Below are 12,280 nucleotides of genomic sequence, written 5' to 3'. Positions count from 1 at the left end.
CTTTTTAGTGCAGTGTCCCATCACTTGCAGCCCAAAACATCCTTAACCCGTATCGCCTTCCTGATGCACCCAACACTGACCATCATTTAGTTCCACTCAAAGCCAGCGACAAGGTCTCTTCCTGTCACTGCTACCTGCAACATTTTACACCCACCCCACTCCTAGAGTTAAGCCTAGATACCAAAACACATAGTACTCAGGACATTCTTTGTCTAAAACTTCAGTGCCTGAATAAAAAAGATCCACACAAGTGGGTCTGGCATTCCAGGCTGCTGCAGCATCCTGCCTCCGTTTTTCAGCAGCCCCCCCAGAAGAGAACTCTGATCTTGCTCTGACTTCCTCACTGTGGCACACCCCCCCCCCCAGCCCTGCCTTCTCCAGGAAGCACTTCACTCATGACCCCTGAGGCCTTTGAACTCCTGCAGCCACCGGTGCCACCCAGCTAGCCACCCTTTTCTCCCCCACAACTACTCCAATCCCCCAGGGCAGCAGAAGAACCGCACCCAGGCCCTTAGCTCTGCAATCACTCTGGGGCAGTTAGTATTAATAAAAGTGACAACAAGAGAAAGGAGACTGCCTGGGATTTCAGATTCCACTTTTCTTTGTAATTTCACTACTATTTTAGAGTTGCATGTTACAGAAATCTAAAGTACAGTTATAGATAATGAAGATAGCGGCTCCATCAAAAGTGATGAAAATCTAGCTATATGGACACAGGTATTCTCAACACTGTTAGAACATTCCCCTCCCAATCCCCAACATCCAGTAAGGAAAGCTGGGGTGCCTACTTCAACAGCACTATGGAAAATAGGGGAGAAAAGATCTCAGAAACAATGTGTGGGATACTAACCCAAATCAATACCAGCCTAAGAGTGAAAAAAAATTAAATCCCTTAATCATGACACAAGTGAAGTTTCTCTTAGTCACCTTTCCCCTAAGTGTCCCCTAGACAAAGAACTGATTATAAAAACTCTCTCACACCTAGAAGACTCTGCAAACACAACCTTTCAGGGAAATAAAAGAGACACAATGGGGATGGGGGAGGAAAGATTTGCTCAAGTAGATTTGCTAATTTAACACATTTTCTGTCAAGCAAATCAACTGTCCTCAGCGCATTGTTGTTGAAACAATGACCGCTCAGGGAGCGGTGTTCATCAAAAGCAACTGGCCTAGAGAAAAACACTCTCCCCTCCACCAGACTGCTCACAGCACTCTGAGCTGTAAGAACTTATCCCATTCTTAGCAATTATTAATGGGAGGTGATTTGAAGGTTCAACATTAAAAAGATAACAAACAGTTTAGAATAACCGTGGCCCCATCAGTGCCTGTTTGCACTTACTTGTGGGTCACAAGGGAGCACAGAAGGGTGCAGAGTCTGTGGCGACGTTCAGTCCCAGGGCCACATGCCACCCGAAGAAAGCCCAAGCAGCTGTTGTTGACGTCCGGTCTCTAAGTCATGTCCGACTCTTTGCGACCCCATGGGCTGTATGAAGCACGTCAGACTCCTCTGTCCTTCACCATCTCCCGGAGTTTGCTCAAATTCAAGAGGCTGGGTCGGGCGGGGCCACAGCTGAAGTGACTGTGACAGTGAGACGCACAGGACAGGACCATGTGTCCAGTGCCCATCTTCCAGGTCAGGGTACCAAACGCAGCCTTCCGAATGTTTCTATGTAAACCGCATGCGCTGGTGTGTGGATGATCCACATCACTAAGTCACGGCCATAAGGGCCTGACTCCACACCCAGAGGCCTGCAATGTGTGATGGCCCAGGCTGCCACCACGCAACCTTTCCTGCCAGCTAAAATGATGCCCAGTGTGAACCCACTACGCCCGCGGTGCCGTCAGAGCCGAGGCCGCACAGGAAGGCCCAGGTTCTGCCTAAATTATACACCTCGTACTGCCCGAGGAGCTCCGTCCCAGCACATGGGCAGGCGTGCCTACGCACGCTCACCACCCCCCTGCTTCAGTCCCGCGAGAGGGCTGAGAAAGGACCCCTTCAGGCATGCACGGCGTCGCGGCTCCTCTCCACAGCCCCCAACCTGTCCTCTTCCCCTAAATGATTCTGGATGGGATAGGTGTGTAGGGGTGTGTGTGTGTGTGTCACTCACTCAGTCGTGTCCGACTCTTTGCAACCCCATGGACCGTAACCTGCCAGGCTCCTCGGTCCATGGAATTCTCCAGGCCAGAATGCTGGAGTGGGTAGCCGTTCCCTTCTCCAGGGGATCTTCCCACCCAGGGATCAAACCAGGGTCTCCTACATTGCAGGTGGATTCTTTACCAACTGAGCTACCAGAGAAGCCCTAAGAAAAACAGAATAGAATGGGCAACACTAGAGATCTCTTCAAGAAAATTAGAGATGCCAAGGGAACATTTCATGCAAAGATGGGCACAATAAAGGACAGAAATGGTATGGACCTAAAAGCAGCAGAAGATATTAAGAAGAGGTGGCAAGAATACACAGAAGAACTATACAAAAAAGATCTTCATGACCCAGATAATCACCATGGTGTGATCACTCACCTAGAGCCAGACATCCTGGAATGCAAGGTTAAGTGGGCCTCAGAAAGCATCACTGTGAACAAAGCTAGTGGAGGTGATGGGATTCCAGTTGAGCTATTTCAAACCCTAAAAGATGATGCTGTGAAAGTGCTGCAATCAATATGCCAGCAAATTTGGAAAACTCAGCAGTGGCCACAGGACTGGAAAAGGTCTGTTTTCATTCCAATCCCAAAGAGAGGCAATGCCAAAGATTGCTCAAACTACCGCACAATTACACTCATCTCACACGCTAGCAAAGTAATGCTCAAAATGCTCCATGCCAGGCTTCAACAGTACATGAACCATGAACTTCAGATGTTCAAGCTGGATTTAGAAAAGGCAGAGGAACCAGAGATCAAACTGCCAACATCCACTGGATCATCGAAAAAGCAAGAAACTTCCAGAGAAACATCTATTTCTGCTTTATTGACTACGTCAAAGCCTTTGACTGTGTGGACCACAGCAAACTGTGGAAAATTCTTAAAGAGGTGGAAATACCAGACCACCTGACCAGCCTCCTGAGAAATCTGTATGCAGGTCAAGAAACAACAGTTAGGGTGGGTGGGGGGTTCGGGAAGGGGAACACATGTAAACCCATGGCTGATTCTTGTCAATGTATGGCAAAAACTATTACAATATTGTAAAGTAATTAGCCCCCAAGTAAAATAAATAAATTTATAAAAAAAAAAAAAAAAGAAACAACAGTTAGAACTGGACATGGAACAACAGACTGGTTCAAAATTGGGAAAGGAGTATGTCAAGGCTGTATACTGTCACCCTGCTTATTTGACTTATATGCAGAGTACATCATGAGAGACGCTGGGCTGGATGAAGCACAAGCTGGAATCAAGATTGCCGGGAGAAATATCAATAACCTCAGATACACAGATGACACCACCCTTATGACAGCAAGTGAAGAAGAACTAAAGAGCCTCTTGATGAAAGTGAAAGAGGAGAGTGGAAAAGTTGGCTTAAAGCTCAACATTCAGAAAACTAACATCATGGCATCTGGTCCCATCACTTCATGGCAAATAGATGGGAAAACAATGGAAACAGTGACAGACTATTTCGGGGGGCTCCAAAATCACTGCGGATGGTGACTGCAGCCATGAAATTAAAAGACGCTTGCTCCTTGTAAGAAAAGTTATGACCAACCTAGACAGCATATTAAAAAGCACAGACATTACTTTGCCGACAAAGGTCCATCTAGTCAAAGCTGTGGTTTTTCCAGTAGTCATGTATGGATGTGAGAGATGGACTATAAAGAGCTGAGCACCGAAGAATGGATGCTTTTGAACTGTGGTGTTACAGAAGACTCTTGAGAGTCCCTGGGACTGCAAGGAGATCCAACCAGTCCATCCTAAAAGAAATCAGTCCTGAATAGTCATTGGAAGGACTGATGCTGAAGCTGAAACTCCAATACTTTGGCCACCTGATGAGAAGAACTGACTCATTTGAAAAGACTCTGATGCTGGGAATGATTGAAGGCAGGAGGAGAAGGAGACAACAGAGGATGAGGTGTTGGATGGCATCACCGACGTGATGGACATGAGTTTGAGTAAGCTCCAGGGGTTGGTGATGGACAGGGAAGCCTGGCATACTGCAGTCCATGGGGTCTCAGAAAGTCAGACACGACTGAGCGACTGAACTGAACTCAACTGTTTCCCAGGCTGATGACAGGAAACTGAGCATAAATAAATCCCTTCAACCCTACACAAAAAAACATTACGTCCAGAACGGGACTCCCTATGGGGAGGGGTCTCACCCACCTCAGGGCCCAGGGTTCTTCACGGACAGGAGGCGCCACCACCACACACGCGGCAGTGGTCAGCACTGAATACCCTGGTGCGACAAGGCTGGGAGAATCCTGAGCTCAGTACCACCATCTGAAGACTCCCGTCTAAATCAAAGAAAGAGACTTCTGGAGTTTTCCAGAATAAACAAGTATTTGTTAGAGGCTCCTGTAGAGAAGACAATATAAAAGCATCCAAGCAACAGAGTCCCATGAAACAGAAAAATACAGGGAAGGGGTTCACAGCTGCCTGCAAAGCGTCACCATCAAATTAGGACAGCCCCAGACCAGAACCTTTAACCCGCCTCCATTCAAAGTTCTACATGTTAAACAATATTCAATTTAAGTGAATAAACAGAAGTGAAGGGGGAAAAACACAACTTAAGACCTTCATCTTCCTGAGTTTCTCACAATCTCAAAAATACAAAATCTTAGTTTGAAAAGACCTCGAGGGAAAAAAAAAAAAAGAAAAGACCTCAAGGACAATGAAAACATCAATTAAGCTACGTTCAACATAATGTATATGCAGACAGGATTTCCACAGAAAGACAAATTCATATAATCTACGAAGACATGAAGCCTGGATTGGCTGCTTTAGTTTGGTACAGAATTAATTTCTAAGATAGGGACCCTAACTCAGCATATAAAAAAAGAACATGAAAGTGTTAGTTGCAGTCAACTTTTTTTTTGGCAACCCATGGACTGTAACCTGCCAGGCTCCTCTGTCCATAGGATTTTCCAGGCAAGAATACTGGAGTGGGTTGTCATTCCCTTCTCCAAGGGATCTTCCCAACCCAGGTCTTCCAGTATTGCAGGCAGATTCTTTACTGTCTGAGCCACTTGGCCCTAACCAATAAGCTCAGGAAAACTTTCTGCATCAGTTACCTGTGCCCTGCATGCTGAGAAACATCTCAAGGGAATCGCAGCACTTTCGCCAGAGGAACATCCTAGAAATCACCTAGTCCACAAATGTCTTTTTATAGATAGGGCATCTGAAACCAAATGATCTGCCTAAAATTGCAGCACCAGGTAATGACAGAGGTGGGTCCACAGTCCAGGTTTCTGGCTCTCTGCATGATTCCTTTGACAAGTACCTTCAATCCCATCAACTAGATCTAAGGCCATCTAGTTAGAAACTCTGCCTTCTGTCCCCCTGGACTCCATCCACACCCACTTTTTATCTAAACCACCGTGTGCACTGGCAGTTTCCCAGCAATGCCAGAGCTCTTCATTCTTACCCCCAACCCAACACACCACAAGAAGCCAGCCCCTTAAAAAAAACAAACTGGAATTCAGCCCTCAGCCTCTCCTGATCAAAGGGCAGACGGTCGGTTGTACCAAATGCTGCCATGTTGCCAAGTCATATTTTGGGCTTCCTCACTGTGTTCCAGAAAATTAAGCAAGACTGAACTGAACTTCCATGGTAAAGCAAGCCACAGGCTAACATGAGTTGTCCTTCAGAGATGAGAGGTTACTGCCCTTTCCATAACTGGAGAATCTCTGAACTACCCTTTTGAAGCTTCTGGTACAGGCAAATGAAGATGAAGACATGACTTCCCCTTTAAGACACTGGTATAAGCAGAATGGGATCCAGGGTTCACCTTGGGGGAGTTACACTCTGAGGGAGCAGTCCCCCATTTCAGGTTTCAAGATCTACCCTCTGTTATTCATATCCTGTTGTTGGGCTCTCCTCCTCAGAGGAGCATATGTTGAGTCTTCAGGAGACACTGATCATCTGGTATTTTCCGTTCAATAGATTATTGTAACTAACTACTAATTTTTGTGCCATGCAGCATACGGGTTCCCCGACCAGGAATCTAACCCTGACACCCTGCAGTGAAGCGCAGAGTCTTAACCACTGGACCGCTAGGGAAGTCCCACAAACTACTAGTTTTTAAATAATTTTAAGTCCCCTATTTCCTTCAGTCCTGATCAAATGCCATCTTCTCAATGAGGCCACCTACACCTTTGCAATCCCAGGCACTGTAGCCTGCCAGACTTCTCTGTCCATTGGATTTCCCAGGCAAGAAAACTGGAATGGGTAGCCATTCCCTTCTCCAGGGGATCTTCCTGACCATTTCAGGGGATCAAACTCAAGTCTCCTGCACTGCAGGCAGATTCTTTACTGTCTGAGCCACCAGAGAAGCCCCTCCCACACCTAATCACTCTATTTTAAATTGTAACAACCCACCCCCTCAACTTGGCCCTCTCTGTGCCCATTTATTAAATATCTGTCTCCTTCCACTAAAGGAGGAGTGTCTGTGTTATGTTCACATCTGTATCTCCAGCACTTAATACACTGCATCTAGCACATAGTGGATGCTCAATAAGTATTTGCTGAAAGAACGAAATGAAATCATGAACTTGTCCCTCTGTATTCAACAGAATACAGATCCTTTAAGATCTGTATTTTAAAATCCTTTAAAAGGATCTTTTGTACCCCACATTATTAAGAACCAAAGAACTCTAGATCTGCACTGTGGCATTTTGGCCATTACTTCTAGGTCCAGCCTTTCATTTTATAAATAATTAAAACTAAAGTAGAAGCTGTGTGATGTAGTACCACCAGCAAAGAATTTGGTATCAAAGAACCTGAGATCCAGGTGCGAGTCTGTTCAAGAAACTCAAGCCTGTCTAAACTTCCAATTTCCTCATCTGCAAAACTGCTACTTCCCAGTGATGATTAATGATGATGATGGATAAAATGAGAAAACATTTGGAAAACGTACAAAGTGCTATACAAGTGTCCTTCACCATTAGGCTATTTGACCTGCCGAAGGTCTCAGAGACAGTAGTAGCAAAACAAGCATAAGAATTCAAGTTTTCTAACTCCTGATCCAGGGCATCTCATGTCATGAAACTAGCCTCTGGTTCCCCTATTCAAGGCCAACTTAAGTCTTTCATCTAGTTCAAGGCCTTTTAACCTTTGTGTGGTTGGGATTGCTTTCAAAATTTGATGAAAGTGACAGCAAAGTACATACATGTACACCAACACAAAATCTCCTATAACCCATTTGGGCCCCAGGCCCAGAGAACTAAGACTGATGTACTAATACGTTACTCTCAGCAAGTTTTTTATCACCTATTTTCATAATTATGAATAATATTTATGAATAAACGTAATAATGCTTAATAATTCATGCCTAAGGATTCAACCCAAAGGATGTGTTCTCGAAGCAGGAAGCTCAGAAAAAAGTACACAGGACTTTTTATAATAAAAATCAGATTATTTCGATCATGTTGCCATTGTATGAACCAGATAATTCTACATGACCATTTTCAAATAATTACATAGAGGCCCCATGGTTTCTTCTCTGGAGAAAATATACCCAAAATGTTTATAATGGAATTTCTCCCTGCAACCCTATACCCACCACAATTAACTCCAGACAAGATTACTGAAGATGGTCTATCCTCCCTTAACCGCAATCTAGTTAAGTATGATGCTATTCACTGTAAAGAGCACTTGTTAGGGGGAAAAAAGAAAATCAGTACTAAATCTTCAAGAAGGTCAATTCACCGTTCTTCATTCTCTAATCAGGACAAAACAACCAGCCTAATCCACTGGAATGTTAAACAATCATAGAAAACTTGATATAAATGAACCCGTTCAGAATTTGATAATCCTGAGGCAAAGGAGGTGTGCCATGAGCTTCTTTGGTAATCCATCCAGTTAAGCAGCTGGTAACAGATGTTTCAAAATACCAACCACTGAATTCAGTATCATTAATCTACAGTTGTCCAGTTACACACAGCTCAGTCTCCTCATCTGGAAAATTAAAACGGGCCACAAATACACTGTGAGCGTGTTTGGGGATTTCTAAATAACAGTTTTTATCCCTGAGTGGTGGGATTATGGTTGATTTAATTCTCTTACCTATATTTTGCTATAATTTTCAAGTTTTATATTGTGATTATGCACTGCTTTTTAAAACCACAAAATTTTCAACTTAAAATATGTCTACACACGTGCAGATGTTTGATTTGATGACTGCAGAACCCCTATCTAGGGGGCAGCAACACAGAAGTCCCTAAACACAACCCAAAAAACAAGAATCCAGTATACTGACTCTTCTAAAGAAATCCTGTATATTCAAGGCTAGTTAACAGAGGGAAAGGTTTTCTTACATGCAAAAATAAAAATATCCATGCTTTGGGGACCAGTTAAATGGGAGGTTTTGACCTCTTACAGAATTGCAGCATGAATGCTCCCAGCCTGTCAGCTATCTAACAGATTGGCTTGTTTTAGATAAATAGAAGCCAAGTCCTTGAAGATTCTGCTTCCTAAATTTTCTGAAAATCCATGGGTTCAGTTTGGTTGTCAAGGTAAGATGAGTACTTTCCCACAGCTGAAAACTAGTTTCCTAAAAAAGCTGATATCCAACTTCTACCACTTGGTATTATTCATCATTTCTATCTTTTAAAGTTACAGTAAACTAAGATTATAGGGTCTTTCCAGGCATCCTAACAGGTACAACTCAGTATTAGTAGTTTTTTGTCTGTTTTTAAGAAGATTCTTACAGTGTATCATAAACTGTAATCAAGTGATCCTTTTTCAACCTTTCAAAACATTAAATTAATAGATTAAAAAAAATCACCTAACCCAAATAAATTTATTTACTTCTTATACTTAGAGAATCAAAACTGATCATGTTCTCAATAAGTTCTGCACGCTCAAAATCAAATTTGCTAGAAACCTAAAAATTACTTTGGTAATTTTAATTTCTGATAATTAGTGAAAACTTTAACCTGCATTCATCAAATTCATCAAAACACATTCATGTGAAAAAGATTACAGAAGAAGTGCAGAAGTAATTCACTATTATTAGTTAGCCATCGACTGAACATATCCAAATTACAGATACGGATGATTACCATAATATGTACACGTTGAATTCCAAATATTCATTCATATATACTTCAAATAGCATACACTTTAACTACAACCACCAAAAAAGTGTCACTTCCAAGAAATACTGGGATCCGAAGAGAAAACACTCATCTCAAGTGGCCCTGATTATTCACCTGTAGCAACGATTTTTCACTTCTGTTATACATACAAATTGGACCTCTCAGATCAGGTTACATTTCCTTTAGGAATTAAAGCAGCTAATACTTAGAAACCACAGATTTATTTCTTAGAACATAAAGCGTTATTTATAAATTACTCTAGATTTCTGTAACAATTTAGGGCAAAATTAGTTACCTCTTTTTTTTCCCCAATCAACCAAATCGGAATATTTGGATTTTTGAAAGATGAAGTTTTCTCCACAGTGTTTTTAGATGGGGTTCGTGAACTCTAACCTGTAATTCAGCACCGCCTCAGTTTTATCACATTTCAGGGAGAAAATGGGGCAGGGGCAAGTTTAGCGGCACCACGACGGCATTGTCACCACAACACCTCCCACCACAGCCACCATTTTGAGCAGCAGAATTAAAGTGCTGAGGATTTTGACCAACTAAAAGGAAACACGGGGTCTTCGAGACAGTTGTGGAGCAAGTCCTGACGCTCAGCATTCCCTAATCTGCCGTTTCTCCCCCTCAGTCCGCGGGAACCGCCGTCCCACTCACATTTTTAGAAAAAGCCGTGCTCGTCCGAGTCACGTCCCAACTTTGAAAACGGCGTGCGGCGCCGGGCCCCCGCACCCGAGGCCGCCGCATTGTCGCCGCCGCCGCCCGCCCGCCCGCCGGCCCGCACCCTCCCGCTGCCGCCGGGTGCGCCTCCCTCGGGCGGCGGACCCAAAGCCCCCGCTCGCCGGCCCGGCCGCGCCGGTCTCGCACCTTTGTCCGGGGCCGCGGCACCGACCGGCCGCGCGCTCGGCCCCAGGAGGCCGGGGGAGGGGTCGGGGCGCCGGCCGGGGGCGCCCGCCCGCCAGCCCGCCGGGCCCCACAAAGCCCGCCGCCCGCTACCCTGACCGCCCGGCCCCGCGCTGCGCCCGCCGGGACGCCGCCCGGAGTAACGGCCCAACTTTCCCCATCGCCCGGGTCCCCTCAGCCCGGACCCCGATCCCCGCCCGGGCCGGCCGGGAGCGATCCTCGCGCTCAGCCCCCCACTCAGCCCCTCAGAGTCAGCCGCTCGGAGGTCCCCGCGCGCCGCCGCCCCGACTTCCTTCCCGGGTCCCGACCCCCCACCCCGGCCCGGCCCGCGCACCTCGATCTCGAAGTCCGGCAGGCGGAACGCCGTGCGGAAGAGCGAGCAAAAGTGCGCGATGGCCGGCACTTCCCACCACGAGCGCAGCTCGCCCAGCCCGGCCGCGCCGCCCTCCTCGGGGCGCATCTCCGGCCGCGCCGCCGCCTCCGCACCCGCCGCCCGCCCGCTCCCGGAGCCGCTCCGGCCGAGCTACCGCGGCGGCTGCCCCGGGCCCATCGCGCCGCGGCCCGGCCGCCCAGCCCGCACAATGTCGCCGCGGCTCGCGGGGAACAGATGGGCCGGGGGCGGGCGGGGGCGGGGCCTCGGCACAACAACAACCCCGCCCCCGCCCCCGCCCGCGGGCCGCGGGCCGCGCTCGGGCGGGGGAGGGGTGCCCGATGACCGGGGGGAGGGGCTACGGTCGAGCACCGCCCCCCAGCCCCGCCGGGCCCCGCCCCCACGTGGCCGGGGGTCGCGCCCCTTGGAGGCAGGCGGTCTGCGCTTCGCTGGGCTGCGCCACGTGGGTCCGGGGCGGCGGACCCCACGCCCAGGCAGATCCCGCGGCCTCCTGCCCCTCCCGGGCCGGGGGAGACACCCCCCCCGCCGTCCGCGGTGCGCTGCGTGGCGGGGGGGCTGGTTTCCCCTGGCCCGGGGGCCGCCCGCGCTCCGGTCCCGTCCGGTCCCCGGCGCAGCCGCTCGGGGACCCGCGTGGGGACCTCTGAGCGCGGACGCCCGCCCGACGGGCCGGCGCAGTGGCCGCACTCAGCTGGGATGTTACGGAGTGCGCCTCCGGTTTATTCTCTCCCTCGTTTTATTCCCATCAATTTAGTAACCTGTTCTTTTTTTTTTTTATAAGGCAGCATTAAAAAAAAAAAAGATCTTAAAGAACATGTATATTTAACTAGATCTTTCCTGGAAGAAAATACTTCATCCAGCACTGCACACTGCCCTGCCCCTCGCCCCCTGCCCCAAACTTAGGTAGTTGTGCTCGCTTATTACCTGAACTAATGAATGCTTTAAAATAGACCCTCAGATGCTACCACGTGTCCATCTTTGAAAAAAATGAACGCCTATCTGAACGCTCCCAGGAGCAGAGGCTGCACTTGAGTGTGTAATGCGCAGCTTCAAGGCAGATGCCCGGCGACCAGGTGAGGTGTGGGAAGGGTGCCCTGAGTTCGCACTCTCTTCTGGAGGCTCTCTAACCCCTGCCTGTCTGCATTTCCGCACGGATCAGCCTGACTTTCCGCACCTTTCCTTCTCTTTTGTGTAAGGGTTCCTGCTTCCCTTCACATTTGTTTCTAATCCATTACATCCTGCCTCTCTGTTTCCCCGCCTTTTCCCGGTTCTCCTCTGGCTCCTCGTCCTGCCCTTTACCTCCTTACCTGTCCCTCGGTGATCCGGGCCCCAGCCTGGTAGTCACAGCGCCTAAAAAGTCACATACCAGGAAGCGGAAAGGTGACAAGTTTGGGTTACTCTGGCCTGTTTGAATGAGCGCTGCCCTCCCCACACACTGCCGGGTCCTGGAATCCAGCCACACTGTCTTGGGGTGTGGGGAGCGGGGGCAGGGCTGGTGGTGCTGGTCCTGCCCCATCCTCAGCACCCTTGCCCCCAGGCTGCCTTCTTCATCTGATGGGCACCTCGTGGTGTCCCACTGGACAGGCACACAGCTTCAGACCTCTTTCTCTCTCTCTCCCCTCTGGCTCTGATCCACTGTAACTCTCCCCCCAACCCCACCACCCCCAACCAGAGCAGGTCCTCCTTCAGCCCAGAGGTTTTCTGTGTCTCCTCGGGGTTCCTCAAGTTCTGGCTCCATCTGGAGC

At 48.1% G+C, this 12,280-nt stretch overlaps 1 protein-coding gene across 1 annotated transcript in view; it reads right to left on the bottom strand.

Moving 5' to 3' along the window:
- Positions 1-10,761, bottom strand: part of CECR2 (CECR2 histone acetyl-lysine reader) — a 114,393-nt gene extending 103,632 nt beyond the window's left edge. The window contains exon 1 of the mRNA XM_081589909.1: positions 10,482-10,761. Coding sequence (XP_081446035.1) covers positions 10,482-10,607 — 126 coding nt within the window. The 5' untranslated portion in view covers positions 10,608-10,761. The remainder of the gene's footprint in view (positions 1-10,481) is intronic.
- Positions 10,762-12,280: the final 1,519 nt, after the last annotated feature.

Source organism: Giraffa tippelskirchi, chromosome 4, assembly GCF_054371585.1.
Source record: "Giraffa tippelskirchi isolate mGirTip1 chromosome 4, T2T-mGirTip1v1.2.pri, whole genome shotgun sequence".
Classification (NCBI taxonomy): domain Eukaryota; kingdom Metazoa; phylum Chordata; class Mammalia; order Artiodactyla; family Giraffidae; genus Giraffa; species Giraffa tippelskirchi.
The sequence above is the reverse complement of the archived record's forward strand: the minus strand, read 5'-3'. Positions and strand labels throughout refer to the sequence as shown.